Here is a 20601-nt window from a genome sequence, read left to right on the forward strand (position 1 = left end):
GAGCCCCACATCCGGCTCCCTGCATGGAGCCTGCTTCACCCTCTGCCTGTGTCTCTGCCTCTTTCTCTGTGTCTCTCAGGAATAATAAATAAAATCTTTTAAAAAAAAAAAAAAAAACTTGAGTCATGAGCCCCTTCTGATGGATAACTGTGGGTGTTGTGCTGGGGGTATGATCGCCAACACCTACCTTGGGGGTGTAGAAATAAAGGAAATTTCTAAAGAATTTTCAAAGATTAAAGTAGACTAACAGGCTCCTGGGCGTCAGGCAAAGATTGCCTTTTGCCCTACGCAAAGTGTGACCATCGAGACAGTTGAGTCCGAATTGGAATGTCCCTCTGCCTGTTTCAAGGACTTGTCAATGTGCTGGCCTTGGCTCATCATTTGTCCTCAGCTAGCCCTCTGTTACCCCATCTCTTTAGGCACTGCTACTAGTTTGTTTCCTACAGTTAATGTTACCTTCCTTTCCTTGGCTTGCTCCTCTCTGCCAGACTTCTCCCTATAAAATTCATACTTTCCTTCTTATATTTCCTAAAGATCTTAGGTTTACTGAAGGATGTGCAAAAACTATCTCATTTATTTATTTATTTATTATTTTTAAATAAAACTTTTTATTTATTTATGATAGTCACACAGAAAGAGAGAGAGAGAGAGAGGCAGAGACACAGGCAGAGGGAGAAGCAGGCTCCATGCACCAGGAGCCCAACGTGGGATTCAGGGCCTTCAGGATCCCGGGCCCTGGGCCAAAGGCAGGCGCCTAACCGCTGCGCCAAACAGGGATCCCAGAAACTATCACATTTAATTAGGAAACTTCTGAATTTCTCTTGCTTGTAGTTTCAAATGAGAACAAAAGCAAAAGAAATATTCCCTGATAAATACTGGAGATCTGCAGAGTCTGAAAGGACTGAAGGAATTCACAACTATCTTAATGTTAATGCTTTGTTAGAGGCCAAAAGCAACTTTTGTTTGGCAGTAGCCAGACCTCCAGTATCCTGTAAGTCTTTAATATATGAAAGTCTCTTTAGAAACTCCGTTTATCTTTGCCCCTTCCTTAAATTATATAATGATTGGCTTTTCAAAAAGATACTGCAGGTGTTTCTGCCCTCCTGAGGTCCTGTCCTTATGTCTTAACAGAAACAGCTTTTTGCAACAAAAATGGATCAGCATACCTTTTTGATCCTTAGCTCCAGGCCCACATCACATTAGCTTCCAATGGACAGGGAAGGCTCTCACCTTCCTGTAGAGAGATATTTACTTCTGGGATTGGAGGCTCTCAATCAGACCTCCATCTGGTGGGTTTCAATGTTACTCCACACTTAGTGTCATAGTAACCCCCTTTTTAAAAATTTTTTTTTAATTTTATATATTTATTCCTCAGAGGCACAGAGAGAGAGGCAGAGACATAGGAGGAGGGAGAAGCAGGCTGCCTATGGGTAGCCCGACGCAGAACCGACTGAGCCATCCAGGTGCCCCAGGATGACAGTTTTCAAGTACAGAGTTCAGAGACCATCTGAAGGATCATGTCCATGATCTGACCCGAAATTAAGAGTCCGATGCCTAACATGATTCCTTCCTCTGCTTCAGCTCTGTAGTCTCTTTCTTGTTTGAACAAACACCCACCTTTTGTCTGAGCAGCCACCACAATGCATCCAGAGGGTGCTGTCGTTCCCTCTGCATCCATGTCATGCGTGACAGAAACAAGTCCCTCAGGCAGCAGCCAAGAATCCAGATCCCTGAACCTACAGGTCACTTGTTTCTTTCTCTCCTGAGGTACGCGTTTTTTCACAGGGTGGCCTTTAATTGTCAGGGAGGGTGAGCTGCTGTTGTGGGCAAGTGTCACAAACTTTCTTAGTGTCTTTGCTTTGGCTCTTCTTCATCTGTACCTGCCTGGGGGTGCTGTGTTTTCCTAACTGGCTTCTGGAGCACTGAAAGAAAGTAATTTGGTCCATTTTTGTTGTCATGGTAGAGCAAATCCTGGTGGTTCCTATGTCTCCAGATTCATCTAAAGTGCTATACTGGGTATTAATTTACACATTAGCATTTTAACATATATGCATGTATGTTCACTAAGTGGGATGTCTTATTTTAAATCTTTTAGTTGTGGAGATGCCTGGGTGGCTCAGCGGTTGAGCGCCTGATTTGGCCCAGGGCGCGATCCTGGAGACCCGGGATCGAATCCCACGTCACGCTCCCGGTGCATGGAGCCTGCTTCTCCTTATGCCTATGTCTCTGCCTCTCTCTCTCTGTGTGACTATCATAAATAAATAAAAATTTTAAAAAAAAGTAATAAAGGTGGGAAAGTCTAATAAAGCTCAAATCTCATTGTATATCCTGTACCCTCACTGGAGAAAGGACTTCCAAATTAGCAACTAGAGCAAAGCTTTTAAGTTGTGTTCAGCACTCAATCGCAGAGATTTTACAATAAGAAGAAACCTTACTAATGTTTAAAATGCGGCAAAGCCTTTAACTACCACCCTAAGCTTAACAACCTAATGTAAGACATAATGAGGGGATGGCTGACAAATGTACAATAAAATTTGACAAAAACTTTATGCGAAACTACAAACTTTGTGAACAGAGAGGTACATAGTGGAGAGATGTGCATCGTGGAGCAGAGGGTGCATAGTGAGGGGAAGCCCTTAAATGTAAAGAATGTTCAAGGCATTTAATTCATAACCAGAACTATTCAACATGAGGTAATGCATCCTGTGGAATAATTTAGAGTTGTTAAGAATAGTGTCCACATCTATGCCTGGAACTGCACTCTTATTGAACATCAGTAAGATAACAAAGCATACTGGGCAGAAACCATAGAAATATGGGATCCCTGGGTGGCTGAGCAGTTTAGCACCTGCCTTTGGCCCAGGGCATGATCCTGGAGTCCTGGGATCGAGTCCCACATCAGGTTCCCTGAATGGAGCCTACTTCTCCCTCTGCCTGTGCATCTATCTCTCTCTCTGTGTATCTCTCATGAGTAAATAAATAATAAAATCTTAAAAAAAAAAAAAAAAAGAAATGTAAAATTGATGCAAGACCTTTGGTTTTACTACATACTTCAGAAAAGAAACATCTTTATAAAGGATAAAAACATTAAGGACATAAATAATTGGTAAGTTGTGAGATGGAAAGGAAATCTAAATAACATCAGAATTCACAGAAGAAAGCAGTAAGTCAATATCCCTTTTCAGGCATGATCTGAAATCAAAGTATTTATTATAGAGAAAAATCCAAAGTTAAAACACACAGATCACTCACATTTTAGCCTTGGACAATGCAAGTGTTAGGGGCACCACCTCTTTACAGTTGAAAACCTGTGTGGGTCAGCCCCGGTGGGGCAGTGGTTTAAGCTCCTCCTGCAGCCCAGGGCGTGTCCTGGAGACCCTGGATTGAGTCCCAGGTCAGGCTCTCTGCATGGAGCCTGCTTCTCCCTCTGCCTGTGTCTCTGCCTCTCTCTCTCTCTGCATCTCTATGAATAAATAAATAAATAAATCTTTAAAAAAAGAAAAGAAAAGAAAAGCAAACCTGTGTGTATCTTTTGAGAGCCCCAAATTGAAAACCACACCTGTTTTGTCATGGAAATAACCTGTTGTTGACCTCAGAAGCCTCACCTGGAACATAAACAGTCAATCATCGCAGTTTTTGGTATGTATTCCTGTATTATATATGGTATTTTTTATAATAATGTTAGCTTGAGAATAGAAAATCTTAAGGTGAAGACAAAACACATTTATGGTACTGTACTGTATTCGTGTATTGTTACATATATATGGACCTCCGCTGTTGAAACCCGGTATTCAGCGGTCCTCGGTATCTGTTAATATCCCTGTCAGGATGGAGAGGAGATGGTTGTCTGAAGAGAGATTATTATTTTCGGTGTGTCTCCTGTTTTCTTTTGACCATATTTGACATTTTTTGCATGGCAGATGTTAATTTTACTCTGAAATCCTCTCATCCCAAGGCTTTATCATTTGTGTACATGTAAGATGATTTGGTGGCTGCTGTCTCACAGACATGCAGGGCTCTGGTATGAGGGGGACTTCATTCCTACCTACTTTAACATGGAAGATTAAGGACATTATAATGTACAATTAATGAAGAAAGTCCACATGGAGATGCTGCTTGTGGCTGACCTGTAAGTGTGATAGAAGTCCCGAGGAAGTAAGTGTCCAGGGCACCTTTCCTTGCATTAATGTACCACAGAGAAACAGTCTGAATTTTAAATAGTGTTTCCATTTGCATTTTAAGGAGAATAGAATGGTAGTTTATTAAAAGCTGGATGTATCTTCAGGATAGCAATTGATCCAAGTCAAGAATATTAGTTATGCAGTTGAAATAACGAGATGTTCACAGGTACCTGAGGGATGTATAACTTACTCTTCCGTAACCTGTATTTTTTTAAAGATTTTATTTACTTATTCATGAAAGACACAGAGAGAGGCAGAGACACAGGCAGAGGGAGAAGGAGGCTGCATGCAGGGATCACGTCCTGAGCTGGAGGCAAACACCCAACCACTGAGCCACCCAGGTGCCTCCCATAACCTGTATTAATGTCTTGTATGAATTTCATAACTAACTTGAAAAAATATTTAAACATGTTCCAATTCACTTTCATCTGGATTCCATTCATTGTACAATGTGAACAGAGTGTATTTGGGGAGATCTCAGGAAGCTCAAGGAGAGCATTGAGAGAAGGCAGAGACAACTGCGGGAAGCCGAGGAAAACTCTGTTCGAGTCAAATTCATTTATGAATAAAGAAGATTTGTGTTATGCACATTGTTTGTGTGTGTCTGTCACAATATTGACATCACTGTAAGCATAGAGCTTTTTTTTTCAAAAAAAGGTTTTATTTATTTATTCATTTATTTGAAGAGTGACCGAGAGAGAGAGAGAGAGAGAGAGAGCATGAACAGGGAGGAGAGGGAGAAGCAGACTCCCCACTGAGCAGAGAGCCCAAGGTGAGGCTCCATCCTAGGACTCTGGGACCATGACCTGAGCCCAAGGCAGACCCTTAACTGACTGAGCCATCCAGGAACCCCAAATAGAGCATTTGTAGGAATGACTTACCTGTGGATAACTCAGGGATGAGCTGTGACTTAGTTCCTGCAGAGGTTATCCAATTTAGCCCATAACAGAATCACCAGGAGCACTTGTAAATCTTAGATTGCTGTGTCTATCTCCACATTACCATGTCAGTACTTCTAGGGTACACTCCCCAAATTTTCTTTCTTACACTTTTTCAGGTACCTGTCCAGGGAACCCACTCTGAGAACCAATGACTAGAAGCAGATGTCTATAAGATCCAGATTCCCCCAGGGAACCCCTTGAGGCCAGACCTATGTGGGTACCCAAGAATCAGCTTGACATTTGGGGAATGCTGGGTGCCCACCATGGGCTCTCTCTCATGGTGGAACAATTGTAGTTCCAGCTGGCCCCTCATGGTGGAGCGCTGTGCTGGCCCCAGGGAAGATGCATTGTGGTCAGACTGAAATTGTTCCTCTTACCCTTCTAATGTCCCCCTTGTCTCTGTGGTCCAAGGGGTGATTCAGTCTCTTGAGTACTGAGAGTTGCCTAGTGATGTGTATCTCAGAAGTACTGAGGTGGAACTACCTGCTTCACCATGTTGATGATGTCATCCTTCTGTGATAAGTATTTTTTTTAATGTCTCCAGCTAAAAATAAATGTTTCCCTATGTACATGTATATCTGTGTATGTTTATATGTGTGTGTATAAATATGCACACAAATATAGGTTATGCTTATTCTCCATGAAATAGATTATTGAAATCCTGTACATCTAGATCTTCAAAAATAAAACTACTAATAGTGACCAACTCCTTTGGCGTTAAAGGTTATTCAATAGGATTTTTATTTTGCCATGCCACGTGTTTGGTTGGTTATCACTACACACGTTTTGTTCCGTTTTCTTTTTTTCAATTTCACCATCATGTTTTAGTTCTATCTCCAGAAAATTCCAGTGGAATATATTCGATCAATGTTTAGTGTCACCAGGAACATTTGGTTTATTTGTGTTTAATATCTTAATGAAGGTATTGGGGTTTGGCTATACTACATTTTTTGTCTTTCCTAATATGCTCCCTGTTTTTTTATTCCTTTCTTGTGTTCCTTTATGCATTTTAAGAAAATAATTGTACATTTTCTTCTTTTTTTTTTCTGTGAACTATGTATATCAGTACCATATTGCTTGAGCTAGAAACTAAAGCATTCTTTGAAAATCTAGTCCTTCCTACATTTAATTTCACCTTGTCAATATATCTACTTTATGACACTTCTCTTTTTACATCTAGTTTTTTCGGGAGGTTTTTAGAATTTTTAAATTTTAAATTTTATTTTTATTTATTTTTAATATTAGGTGAACATTTTTAGGACCCCATTTCTGAGCAATTTCTCCCCTAACACAAGGCTCAAACTCCCAAATCAAGAGTTGCATGTTCCACAAACTGAGCCAGAGAATTTCCCCATGTTGAATATTTTTTTGAAGTAAAGTCACATATATAGAACGTATGTTAATAGCTCAATTGAATTTCACAAACTAAGCACGTCTCTATAAACTGTTGATGTCAAGAAACAATATTTGACCTCAAAAAAGATATTACTTGACCTCTGCAATTCCTTTTATTTCCTTGGTACCTTTCCACAAGGCTCAGCACTCTTTTTTTTTTTTTTTTTTTTTTTAAAGATTTTATTTATTTATTCATGATAGTCACAGAGAGAGAGAGAGGCAGAGAGACACAGGCAGAGGGAGAAGCAGGCTCCATGCACTGGGAGCCCGACGTGGGATTCGATCCCGGGTCTCCAAGATCGCGCCCTGGGCCAAAGGCAGGCGCTAAACCGCTGCGCCACCCAGGGATCCCAAGGCTCAGCCCTCTTAACGCAGAAAGCTATAGATGGCTGTCTTCATTTTTGTACTTTATATAAATGTAATCAGGCAGTGGGAACTCTTGTATTTGGCTTTTTTTCTATCTATGCTTGTGAATTGATCTGTATTCCTTCATGTTATTGTGCATCATTCTTTAGAATGGATCCATCCGACTCCATTGTGTGAATATCAATTGATACATCATTTTATGGCTAATGGAGGGGAATGATTTTCAGTGCAGGACTGTCATGATAGTACTGGCATGTAAAATCTATAATTTATCTTTTAGTGGAACATGCACACATATCTGCTGGTTATATATGTGAGATCAAATTGTTGGTAAACATGTTTAATCATACTCAGCTTTAATAGATACTCCCAAATACTTAAGATTTTATTTATTTATTCATGGAGACATAGAGAGAGGGGCAGAGACACAGGTAGAGGGAGAAGCAGGTTCCCCCCGGGGAGCCTGATGCAGGACTTGATCCCAGGACCCCGGAATCACAACCTGAGCCAAAGGCAGAACCTGGCGTCCCCATTCACACACTCTCTAAAACTTAGTAGTTTATGTCATTCTCTCTATCTCTCTTTTTTAAAGATTTTATTTATTCATGAGAGAGAGAGAGGGGCAGAGAAACAGGCAGAGGGAGGAGCAGGCTCCATGCAGGTACCCCAGTGCAGGTCTCTATCCCCGGACCCTGGGATCATGCCTGGAGCCAAAGGCAGGCACTCAACCACTGAGCCACCCAGGCGTCCCCAAGTGGTCATTTTATCTGCTTTTTTGTTATTGTTACTATGGAGTTGGGCATTAACCTTTTGATAATCTTTTTTTCAAAGTATCTGCTGGTTTATTTTGCCTATTTCTTGTGTTTTGGCATTTTTTTCTTCAGGCTTTATATAAATAAATAAATAAATAAATAAATAAATAAATAAATAAATAAATAAGAGTCCTTTTTTCCTTCTCTCACTCTATTTCTCTTGAACTTATGATGCAGAGAAGTTCTTAATGTAATCCAATTTGTCATTTCAACCTTTATGGTTGGTGGTTTTTATCATTTTTAAAATTTTCTCATATACTAAGACAACAGAGATAGACCCTTTGTGTTTTTCTAAAAACATCATAATGATCTATATAATATCAATCAGAAATGTATTAAGAGTCATTGTCCTCTAGTTTGGGTAGTGACTGAGGTTTTCTGATTTTTCCTTTTTTCTCAACATGGCTAACAAATTGAAGTGTTTTCTGGAAGTGTTTTATTGTGGTTTCTTTTCATTTGCTTTAATTAGTCATTTCTTCACATGAATTAATAGCACCACAGTCTTGGAGCACACTTCACTGTACTCTTTCTCCATCTTTTCCTGGCATTGGGGACGTTTAGGAATCTCAGAGAACCACACAACCAATGTCACGTTGGATGTCAAAGCCTTCAGTGCACCTCCCTGCTCTGATGAACAATTATTCCTATATCCCAAAGCAGAATGGTCTCTAGAGGCTTGACAGTAGCAATAATTTACTTGTTTGTTGTTTTTTTTTTTTTAATTTACTTGTTATAGATTGTAGCTGGAATTTTCGCAAACCAAAGCCATTTTACCATTATCTCTCTCCTTACTTCACTGGAGGTAGGTTAAGTTCTACAGATTAAATTGTCCAACACATGAGTATAGTCAACTCATGGGACATTGTATCTAAAGGGATCCCACCCACAGGTGACAGCCTCTGGGTGAAAATATTTCTGCCAGGACTTTGCATGCACACTTCTTTGTTATGTGGCCTGGGCTGTGTCCATTATGGTACCATGTGGGTCTTCCTTATCTTCCAGATCATTAATGTTAACCCTATGGACTCTTCTTTGGAGGGGGGTTAAAGTAAGAGCTTCCAGGTACATTGACTTTTTAATTTTCTTCTGTATGTCACTGTCAAATGTACAGCAAGAGTATGAAGAAAAACATGTTTGGATAAGGTTGTGATATCTTGGGCAGCCCAGGTGGCTCAGCAGTTTAGCGCCTGCCTTCGGCCCAGAGCGTGATCCTGGATTCCCGAGATCCAGTCCCACATCAGGCTCCCTGCATGGAGCCTGCTTCTCCCTCTTCCTCTGTCTCTGCTCTCTCTAGCTCTCTCTGTGTGTCTCTCATGAATAAATAAATAAAATCTTTAAAAAAAAAGGTTGTGATAAAATGATACATTTGGTTTATGGAACACTGTTGGTATTCCCTGATACCGTGTTGTGAGCTTGTGATCTGGACAAGCAGTTCCAGGATTTTCATCCACTCCAGGCGCAAGCAGTAGGTCAGCTGTATTCATAATAAGATCAACATGTCCTCCCAATCTTCACCTCATTTCAGAGCCATCCAAAGAACTTTGTCCTTGTTTTATTTACCCGGTCTCATCCATCTTTTATGTCTATATTGTTTTTTTTTTTTAAAAGGTTTAATATATTTATTTGACAGAGAGAGCACAAGCAAGAGGAGCAGCAGAGGGACAGTTAGAAGCTGGCTCTCCACCAAGCAGGGAGCCTAACATGGGGCTCAATCCCAGAACACTGGGATCATGACCTCAGCTAAGGCTTAACCGACTGAGCCACCCAAGCGCCCTTATGTTGTTCTTTATGATATTTCTTGTTGATGAGTGGTGAACATCTCTGCACTAAATCCTATTTGTTTCCCAATTCTCAGCCATTTTCTTGTAATGAGGCATGATTCCACTATTTCCAGGACCTGATCTGCCTGGGTTAGAAGTACAAGATCTGTCATCAACTACATGTAAATTCATATGCTTCTGCACAGTTTAGGTGTTTCTTCACACATCTCCCTTGCAAAGTTCACTATAGAAGTTTAAGGTAGACCTTCATGAGTACTTGGATTTGTCTACGTGGTTGACGAAAGCCCCACAGGAACAGTGCAGAAGTGAATGTTATAAGTCACCCAATTCTTCTGCATTGTATCCTGCCAATGATAACCTTGATAAATATCTCCTGATGTAAACTGCTTTCTAAAAAGTTCCAGGGGATCCCTGGGTGGCGCAGCGGTTTGGCGCCTGCCGTAGGCCCAGGGCGCGATCCTGGAGACCCGGGATCGAATCCCACATCGGGCTCCCGGTGCATGGAGCCTGCTTCTCCCTCTGCCTGTGTCTCTGCCTCTCTCTCTCTCTCTCTCTCTCTCTCTCTCTGTGACTATCATAAATAAATAAATTAAAAAAAAAATAAAATAAAATAAAAAGTTCCAAAGGCTTTATTTGTTTTACAGAGAGGGTGTATGTGGATGGGGTGGGAGGGAGAGGGAGGGAATCTCAAGTAGACTTCATGCTGAGCACTGAGTCCAGAGTCTGTTGAGGAACCTGAACCCACAACCCCTGAGATCATGACATGAGCCAAAATCAAGAGTCAGACACTGAACTGACTGAGCCACGCAGGCAACCCACATTGAATAGATTTTATCCCAGATCCTGTGTCCGGCTAATGAGTGTTTGATGAGGTGGTGCACATCTGGGAAAATTAGTCAGGAGACATACTGGGGTCAGACTGAGTGATGGATATTGTTGGGAAACGATTCTATAGGTTTAAGTTACTCTGTATGTTAAGGATAGAGGCACTGAAAGTGTTTATCCTTAATTTGCTTTCCGCTGCTGTGCGAATATTAAAATGCTTTGAAATATAATGATAATATCTTACCCTTATGGAGGACAGATTTGTTAACTGCAGAAGCCAACGGATGTCATCTTCTATGGCTAAGGTTCAGGAAGATAAGCTCTCCGCTTTCAAGATACTGGGGTTCCCTATGCTCAGGGTCTCATAGATGCGACACAAACCCACTGCATATGCAGCATCTACATGTGTGAAATGGGGATTTGGAGCTGGCAAGTGAAATTAGCGTGATCAAGATGTTTGTGGTGTTTTATGAACCCTAAGATCCTTGGACTTGAATCTGAGAGTCCTCTGTCTTCTGCTAGCATTGGAAAATTGTTACAGGCAAGCTTGTTCCACTATAGAATATGTGGAACATGGAATTTTTATACTTCTTGGGATTATCCATGGGTTTATTTGAAATGAAGTTGATGGGCTTCTGGGTGGCTCAGTCACTGAGCCTCTGCCTCGGCTCAGGTTGGAATCTCAGGTTCTGGGATCGATCCCCCTCAGGGAGCCTGCTTCTCCCTCAGCCTTTCTCTCTGCCTCTCTCTGTGTGTCTCTCATGAATAAATAAACAAAATCTTAAAAAATAAAAACATGAAATTGATATTTATGCGTCTGTTTCTGCTTTTTATTTGTTTGTTCACTTTTTTTTTAGCCTGCACCTATAAGTGAAATCATATGTTATTTGCTTTTATTTGCCTGACTTATCAGCACAGTACTTTCTAGGTCTATTTACATTGTCCAGCACAATACCTCCTTGGTCTCTTTTCATTGTCATCAATGGCTAGAAACCACAAAAATGGCAGAAACAGACCCACTCCAAAAACAAAACAGAACTGCTGCTTTCTGGAGTGGAATGGAGAGGGATGATGGGCCAACTGGGTAAAGGGGAATGGAAGGTATAGGCTTTCAGTTATAGAATCGATAAATCATGAGGCTAAAGGATATACCACAGGCGATATGGTCAGTGGTATTGTAATCTGGTTCTATGGTGCTAGGTACTGGCTACACTTGCATGGAAAAACATTTATGTTGCAAATGGATGTCAAAAGAAAGCCAGAGTAGCAACACCTATATCAAACAAGCTAGTGTATTTTGTTCTTGTACGATGTTTATCCTGCTTTGGTACCAGGGTAATGCTGGGCCTCATAGGATGATGTTGAATATGTTCTGTCCATTCCACTATTTGTAAGATTTTGATGGATTGTCATTAATTATTATTTTAATGTTCGGTAGAACTGACCAGCAAAGGTATGTGGTCCTGGGCTTTTCTGTGCTGGGAATGTTTTTATTCTACATTCAACTTTCATTCTTGTTATTGGTCTGTGAGGATCTACTTGTTGGGTTTCAGATATATATTTCAGTCTTGGTAGTTTTATATATAGGGGAATTATCTGTGATTTTTCTAAGTTACCTGATGTGTTTGTATATAATTGTTCATACAATCTGTTATCACACTATGTATTTCTGTAGTTATCGGATGTGTTTTCTGTCCCATTTCTTGTTTTAATTTTTGAGACTTCTCTCCTTTTTTCTTAGTTAATGTAGTTAAATTTTTGATTATTTTTTGGAAAATCTGGGCATTGATGTCAATGTTAAGTTACTGTTTATTATGGTCCCTACCTCTAATTTTTCTTTGTTAGTTTCTTTCTCTACTTGATCACAGGTAAGTTTCTTCTTTTTCTAGTTCCTTGTCTTGTAACGTTCAGAAGAAAAGTTGGGGGTGTCTAGGTGGCTCACTCGGTTTCGCATCTGACTCTTAATCTCAGCTTAGGTCTCGATCTCAGGGTCTTGGGTTCAGGACCCAGTTAGCCAGTTAGGCTTCATGTTAGGTATGGAACCTACTATAATAAAGAAATGAATAAATAAAAGAAAAAAGTTGAAACTGCAAATTAATTCAGGCATTTATATTATTAAAAAAATTGACAATGCAATGTGTCGTAGAAAAAATTACTAGAAATAAACAATACAAATGATTACCAACAAAACAACAAAAAAATAAAGATTGTGTAGGGTTTTTTATGGATGTCATCTCTAAAGAGATAAACTTGACTTTTCTTTTCCCATTTGGATTTATGTTTCCCATTTATGTTTTTTTGTTTTTTGTTTTGTTTTGTTTTGTTTTCCCATTCAGACTAGAATATCCAGTACTGTGTTGAATAGAAGTGAAATCCCTTTGTTATGATCATACAGAAGAAGCTTACAGTTTTTTTTTGCTATTGAATATATTAGATTTCAGGTTTTCATACCTATATGGCCTTTATTAAGTTGAGGTGGTTTGCTTCTATTCCTACTTTTTTTTTTTTTTTTAATCCTTTTTTTTTTTTTAATTTTTATTTATTTATGATAGTCACAGAGAGAGAGAGAGGCAAAGACACAGGCAGAGGGAGAAGCAGGCTCCATGCACCGGGAGCCCGACGTGGGATTCGATCCCGGGTCTCCAGGATCACGCCCTGGGCCAAAGGTAGGCACCAAACCGCTGCACCACCCAGGGATCCCTATTCCTACTTTCTTGAGTGTTTTTAATAGTGAAACATTGTCCAATATGCTCTTATTCTTGTTCTGCAGCAGTATGATTGCCATTTTTGATCTTCATTCTGTTAATGTGGAGCCTTTAACTTATAGTTTTCCATATGTTGAAACACCCTTGAATTCCAGGAAGAATTGCCTTTAATTGTGTTATAAAACGTTTTTTTGATTCAGTGTGCTAATTTGCTTTTTTTATTGTGGACTTTATATAACTGCGCCTCACAGGTAGTACTTTGTAATCTTCTTTACTTGTACAGTCTTCCTTTGTCTTTGACAACCTGGTAACACTTGAGTCACAGAGACTATTTTGATAATTTCCCTTCTCTTCACTCCCTGAAAATGTTGGAAGAGATTTGAAATACTTTTCCATGGGACTCCTGGGTTGCTCAGCGGTTACGCCTCTGCCTTAGGCTCAGGGTGTGATCCCAGAGTCTCTCGATCGAGTCCCACATCAGGCTTTGTGCATGGAGCCTGCTTCTCCCTCTGCCTGTGTCTCTGCCTATCTATCTGTGTGTCTCTCATGAACAAATGAATAAAATCTTTAAAGAAAGAAAAAAGAAGTACTTTTACATTAAATCTCTGAATTATCCAGTGAATTCATATGGAATAAAACTTTTCTTTGTTGGGAAGTTTTTGCTTGTTTGTTAGTTTTTAAAGATTGTATTTATTCATAGGACACAGAGAGAGAGAGGCAGAGACACAGGCAGAGGGAGAAGCAGGCTCCATGCAGAGAACCTGACATGGGACTCAATAGCGGGTCTCCAGGATCGCACCCTGGTCTGCAGGCGGTGCTAAATCGCTGCGCCACCGGGGCTGCCCCTGCGCCACCGGAGCTGCCCTGTTTGGAAGTTTTAAATTACTTTTTCAATCTACTTAGTAGTTGTAGATCAATTGTGACTTTTAAAATATTTCTTCAGGAAATATTTATTGGAATCCTGAAATCTAGGTAGCTAACATCTTTTTTGAAATTTATACACATTTTTGGTATCTCTTTCTTGGCATATAGTTATCCATTGTCACTTTTTATTATTTGTGTTTTTATGGTATCAGTTAATACTGTCTGCTGTCACTCATTTCTGATTTTAATTGGCCTTTTTTTTTCATTCTTACTTGATTTTTTTAAAAGTCTGTCAATTTTGTTGATCTTTCCTGAAAACCAACTCTTCCTGTTGTTGATAATTTCCCCCCCCCCCGCCCTTTTTTTTTTTTTTTTTTAGTTTTTATTTATTCATGAGAGGCAGACAGAGAGAGACAGAGAGGTAGAGACACAGGCCGAGGGCGAAGCAGGCTGCATTCCATGCAGGTTGCCAGATGTGGGACTCGATCTGGGTCCTGGACCACACCCTGGGCTGAAGGCAGCGCTAAACCACTGAGCCACGCATGTTGCCGGATATTTTCCTATTTTTGCTGTTTCCTCTTTTTTTTTTTTGATAGTCACACAGAGAGAGAGAGAGAGAGAGAGGCAGAGACAGAGGCAGAGGGAGAAGCAGGCTCCATGCACCGGGAGCCCGACATGGGATTCGATCCTGGGTCTCCAGGATCGCGCCCTGGGCCAAAGGCAGGCACCAAACCGCTGCGCCACCCAGGGATCCCTCCTCTTTTGTCCTTTTCTGTTAATCTTTAAATTTCCTCCCTTTTGCAAACTTTGCACTCTTGGTACTTTCCTGATTTTTTGAGATATAAGAAAGTGATTTATAATATAGCATGACAAAACTACAGCTATCTATGAGGCTATGTGGTCAGTACATTCTGTGTAAGTTTATGTGTCCATTGAGGAACAAAGTCCTGATGATCCTTCCAAGCCATCTTGCTGATGTTCTCTGACTGATTTTCAGGTTATCTATTAGTGGTTGTCAGCATATTCATCTGAGAGTAGTAAGCGGAATAATTTTACTTTTCTCTTTCTTGATTTCTTTCAGCCATATCTTCTCGTGACACCCAGAGCTTGCTGTCAAAACCAAGCGTCGAAGCATCTTTCCAAAGAGTGTCAATGGGTAGATTAAAAAATAATGCCATTGAGAATTTACACTTCATGACAGACTGGGACAATGATGGAGAGAGTGAATGGCATCAAAGGCATCATGAAGGACACAACCATACTGAGATATCTGTGCATAATAAGAATCTCCCTGCCCAAAATGGTGAAGGATATAGAACATTTTCAGTAACCTCCCTTTTTAAGTCTGCTACTTCCACAAAGCAGTGTGTTTCTGAAAACAAAAGCTCAAATCAAATGTTCAAACTTATATATTTAGGGAAAGACGACAGTTTGGAAAATCTGCGAAGTTACCAATCCATGCTGAAAATAATTATTTGAACCCTTGTGAAAAAAGAATTGGATTGATTATTCAGTCAAATATTTCTAAAAATCAGAGATTTGAAAATGAAGAACAAAGTGCTAAACAGGATCCATTTGAGAGGTGTTTCACTAAGGAGTCGACCCTACAAAATTACCAGAGCCTGTTCAATGGAGACAGAGTTGCTCAATGCAGTGAATCTGAGAAAACATTTAACCAGGGCTCCAATGTTAGTCGATGTGTGAGGACTCAGCTTCTAGGGAACCATCATGAGGGTAGTAAATGTGGGGAAGTCTTTTATCAAAACTCTAACCTTAGGCCGCCGCCAACGCTGAGACCAAGATGGCCGAGAGACACGCCGCCTTCCTCAAGGATGCCTGGGCCAAAGAGCCGGTGCTGGTCGAGTCCTTCACCATCGGGGGCCTCGCTGTGATTCTGCCCATCTTCAGTCCCTTCACCAAATATGCCACCATGAACAACCAGGCCACACCCTACAACTATCCAGTGCCCCTCCGAGATGATGGGACATGCCCGACGTGCCCAGCCACCCCAGGACCCCCAGGGCCCCAGTCTGGAGTGGCCTAAGAAATTGTGAGCACCTCTGGTGACATGGAGGTGGCCCCTTCCCTGTAGTCAATAAAATGCATAGAGTGACCCCCACCCACCAAAAAAAAAAACCAAAACTCTAACCTTAGTACACAAAGTAGTATGAATACAGGAGAGAATCCTAAAAATGAATGTGAGAGTGCTCTTAACCAGTCCTCCAATGTTGATGATCAACAGAGAATTCATGTGGGAAAAAACCCATTCAGGTGTAATCAACCTGGGAACATGTTTTGTCAAGCACCAAGGCTAAGTACACATAAGACAGTTCATAGTGGAGAGAATAGTGACATTTGTAAGGAATGTGGCAAAGATTTTGACTTGAACTCAGTACTACCTCAATGTCATGGAATGCGTACTGGGGAGAAACTGTACAAATGTGAAAAATGTGGTGAAACCTTTAAGGTCTCCTTATCCCTAAATAGACATAGGCTAATGCATACTGGAGACAAACTTTACAAATGTGAAGAATGTGGCAAGGCTTTTACAAGGACTCAAACCTTACTCAACATCACATAATTCATTTTGGCAAGAAACAACACAAATGTGAGGAATGTGGCAAGACCTTTAAGACGTGTTCATATCTTACTCAACATTACAAAATTCTCACTGGAGAGAAAACTTACAAATGTAGGGAATGTGGCAAGGCCTTTTACACTCATTCAGGTCTTATTCAACATCACAGAATTCGTACTGGAGAGAAACCACACAAATGTAAAATATGTGGCACGGCCTTTACACAGCCCTGGAACTTTATTCAACATCAAAGAATTCATACTGACAAACCTCACGAATGTGAGGAATGTGATAAGACCTATCAGAGGCGTTCACATCTTCCTGTACATCACAGAATTCACACTGGAGAGAAACCTTACAAATGTACAGAATGTGGCAAGGCCTTTAGACATGGCTCTACCCTTACTCAGCATCATAGAATTCACACAGGAGAGAAACCTTACAAATGTAAAGAATGTGGCAGGGCCTTCACACATCACTGGAGCCTTACTCAACATCACAGAATTCATACTGGCAAGATACGTCACAAATGTGAGGAATGTGACAAGACCTTACTAGTCATTCATCTCTTACTAAACATCCAGAATTCACACTGGAGAGAAACCTTACAAATGTAAAGAATGTGGCAAGGCCTTTAACACTCATGCAAGTTGTATTCAACATCACAGAATTCATACTGGAGAGAAACCTTTCAAATGTGAGGAATGTGGCAAGGCCTTTAACCAGAACTCAAGTCTTACTCGACATCATAGACTTCATACTGGAGAGAAGCCTTACCAAAGTAAAGAATGTGGTCGAGCATTTCCCAGCACTCACACCTTACTAGTCATCACAGAATTCACACTAGAGAAAAACCTTAACAAATGTAAAGAATGTGGTGAGGGCTTTAATCACTGTTGAGCCTTTATTCATTATCAAAGAAGTCCCACTAGAGCAAGGCTTCAAAGTTTTAGGATTGTGAAGGAATGTTTAAGTTCTTTTAAGCAACAAGAAACTTGACTTGAATGGAAAATGATCAATATTCTTTTCTTTTAGAGCAATTTATCCCTACCTTAAGACAGAATGTCCTACATCTAAAACTTTATACAACGAAATTATATAAAATATTCCTTGATTTTGCAATGATAAATGAGAAACTTAAAAATTCTCCAATGTCACTGTGGAGGCTGAGTAAATGAGGCCATTCCACCTTAACTTTAGCATTAGCCCAAGTACAGCAATGTCAGGCCCCTGTGAATAAGAGCTGAACTTTACCTTACTTCAGTTTTGGAAAAAACAGCTTACAGCTTAACGCCTTAGAAAGTCCCATATCAGAATGAGAACAGAGCTTAATGCCCTTGAAAGCCCCATATCAGAATGTAAACAGAACTTGAGAAATTCCTCCATCCCTTCTGGAGGACGCCTAGACCAGCCCATAAAACTAAGCTGGAACCACCTCGGGGTCCAAGTCCCTGCCTCACTGTTTCGGGTACACTTGGACCCAAGCTCAAGCTTGTAAATAAACCCTCATGTGTTTGCATCAGTCTCGGCTCCTTGGTGGTTTCTCAGATTCGTAATCTAGGGCACAACACTAACAAGGAATGCAAGGATTTTTATGTTCTTTTATTGTTGTTGTCAAACTGTGAGAGCAAAATAACTCATGGAATGTAACAATAAGAGCTAAATAATCACAGCATTAATGGAAAAGATTAGTTTCACAGAACCACTTTTTCCCCTCATTCTATCTCCTCTTGATGTTGATCAAACTGTACCATTGGCCATTTAGTTTTGTTTTGTTTTTTAAAGCCATATGCTTGTGTGGAGACACAGTTATCTAGTGTCCAATAAAGGAATGGGGAAGAGAAAAGTGAAAGAACAATGGAAACCCCTTCTTGGTCTGGAGGAGCAGAGTTGTAACGTAGAAGGTTCCCTTTCTAGTAGACACCTCCTGTCTGGTGCTGGAACCCATCAGTTGTATCTTTCTCCTCCGTTTCCAGCTGTGGAAGTGTGTGTCTTTTTCCTTTATCAGATGCCCATCAATCATGTAACCTGTTGCATTGACAAACCTTATTGTTCACAATAGTTTTTCATTAGTTTATTACATGCAGTATATGCTTCTTCATCTTTAAGTGCACTACAAAGCAATCCTGCCCCATCACCTTGGAATTAATATGATCATTGTTCTCAGTCTTGACTTCTATCTTTATTTTTTATTATTTTTTTTATTGGATGCCAACATATAGCATTAACACCCAGTGCTCATCCCATGAAGTGCTCCCCTCAGTGCCTGTCCCCCAGTCACCCCTCAGTTTTGACTCATTTGGGTTTTCCTTCGGCCATTGAGAGTGCCAGCATCTCCTAGCTACCTCTTCTCAGAGGTACCTGGTCCCCAACGACAGTACACAAGTAGCACCAAGAGTGTCAGTAGAAGCAACTCTGAGAGGATTTGTAAGTACTGCTCAACTCTTACTCCACATTAGGTAATTCATATCAGAGAAATGAAATACGTGTAAAGAATGTGGCAAGACCTTTCACAACAGAAAACCGAGATTCCTGATCAGAAAATATATAGTGGAGAGGATTTTACAAATACGAAAGATTTGGCAAGCCCACTAACCAGTACTCAAGCCTTACCATCTTAGGAAAATCATTACAAGATCATTGCATCTAGATAAACCTCTAGACTTACTCAGCATCATAGCTATCATACAGAAGAGAAACCATAAAGTGTAAAAGTTGCAGTTCCTTTAACTGGAATTCAGTCCTGAATCAGTATCCCAAAATGCATACTAGATTCAAAACCTACAAAAAGATGAATGAGGAAAGACCTTGTTTTTCTATATAGACTTTAGAAAACATCAGAGATTACAGAAAGGAAAGTAAGTTGAAAGACATAAATATTTAGAAATGTACTTATTGAACATCAAATGTCAATAAATGTCACAAATCAATACAAAGCAGTATATCAGTTACCCTTTTTAGACAGTACTCTATATCAAATACTTACAAGTAGGGCAGTCCCGGTGGAATAGCGGTTTAGCGTAGCCTGCAGCCTGGGGTGTGATCCTGGAGATCCGGTATTGAGTTCCACGTCAGGCTTCCTGCATGGAGCCTGCTTCTTCCTCTGCCTGGGTCTCTGCCTCTTGCTCGCTCTCTCTGATTAAATAAATAAATAAATCTTTTTCAAAAAATACTTACAAGGAATAATACAAAGTTAAACATGAAAATGATGTATTATGCTTCAAAAGATACAAGGGATGGATTTTTGCAAAGGTATCATTTCAATGTGCTTGTTTTACACCGACCGTATGTGAGATTGGTGACTAGTCATATTAATGCATTTTTTTTTTTTTAGAAAATTCACGGATGCCTAGTTGGTATATGAAATTATATGGCTGACTGTTGCTGCATCAAAGATGAGATGCCCTTCTTCCTTAGGTGGGGCTCATGCAGACCTCATTTCCCATTGAAATGAACAACAACATGATTTAGAATATATGAAGAAGATCTAAATGGAGATGCTGTTCATGGTTATAACATTAAGTTACCATGAAATAAGTTTTCAGAATATCATTCTCCATTCATTAAAACTAAAAAACTTTGTGGATAGTTTAAATAAAATGGTTTCCTAGTTGGTCTTTAAGCAAAAAGAGGTGGCAGTCCTGGAAAATACTGATCAATCTTGATAATAGCAATGGTTATAAGTTGAATTCTCACCATCAGGTGATGTGGTTCCAATGAGGAAATCAGCACAGATTTCACAAAGAGAAAAGATAAGTCTTCCCTATGATGGCATACAACTGCTCATTCATATTTCTTAAGAGTTCTCTCAAGTCTGAAAAAGTTTTATATGGAAATTAAGCAGTTAACAAGTTAAAATCAACTGTTAAAAGAGGTCTTTCTTTAAGCCTCTAGGTAACCGGAAAGTAAAAACCTGTAGTCAATACATAACAGATAGGGAGAAAATAATGGAAGTATACACCCACAGAAAATCACCAAATCACAAAGATAAATAGCAAATGAAGTAGACAGCAAATATTTCTGAAACAGACAGGAAATAATGAAAAGAATGACAACAGTAACTCCATACCTTAATCAGTGCTTACTTTAAATATAAAGGGACTAAATTCTCCAATTAAACGGTATAGACTGGCTGAATGGAAAGAAATAGAAG

At 40.0% G+C, this 20601-nt stretch overlaps 2 protein-coding genes and 1 long non-coding RNA gene across 3 annotated transcripts; 2 read left to right on the forward strand and 1 right to left on the reverse strand.

Annotated features, from left to right (window-relative positions):
* The first annotated feature begins 15630 nt into the window (after positions 1–15630).
* LOC119870929 (NADH dehydrogenase [ubiquinone] 1 alpha subcomplex subunit 3-like) lies at positions 15631–15983 on the forward strand. Its single transcript, XM_038527996.1, has one exon. It carries the CDS (start codon positions 15672–15674, stop codon positions 15912–15914), a length of 243 nt encoding a protein of 80 aa, XP_038383924.1. The 5' UTR covers positions 15631–15671; the 3' UTR covers positions 15915–15983.
* LOC119875918 (zinc finger protein 501-like) lies at positions 15893–17348 on the forward strand. The gene is given in 3 exon segments (XM_038525534.1): positions 15893–16416; positions 16419–17028; positions 17030–17348. Coding segments are annotated over 3 exon segments (1308 nt in total). The 5' UTR covers positions 15893–16037.
* A 687-nt stretch (positions 17349–18035) lies between these two features.
* Positions 18036–19488, reverse strand: LOC119870934. The gene is made up of 2 exons (XR_005354496.1): positions 19435–19488; positions 18036–18476 (listed from the first exon to the last, which is right to left on the reverse strand). It is a non-coding gene; the product is annotated as an uncharacterized LOC119870934 (long non-coding RNA).
* Between the last annotated feature and the right edge of the window lie 1113 nt (positions 19489–20601).

Source organism: Canis lupus, chromosome 1, assembly GCF_011100685.1.
Source record: "Canis lupus familiaris isolate Mischka breed German Shepherd chromosome 1, alternate assembly UU_Cfam_GSD_1.0, whole genome shotgun sequence".
NCBI lineage: Eukaryota > Metazoa > Chordata > Mammalia > Carnivora > Canidae > Canis > Canis lupus.

What these genes read in the sequence shown, in the direction of transcription:
- LOC119870929 (XM_038527996.1), top strand. Translation starts at nt 15,672, where the DNA reads ATGGCCGAGAGACACGCCGCCTTCCTCAAGGATGCCTGGGCCAAAGAG.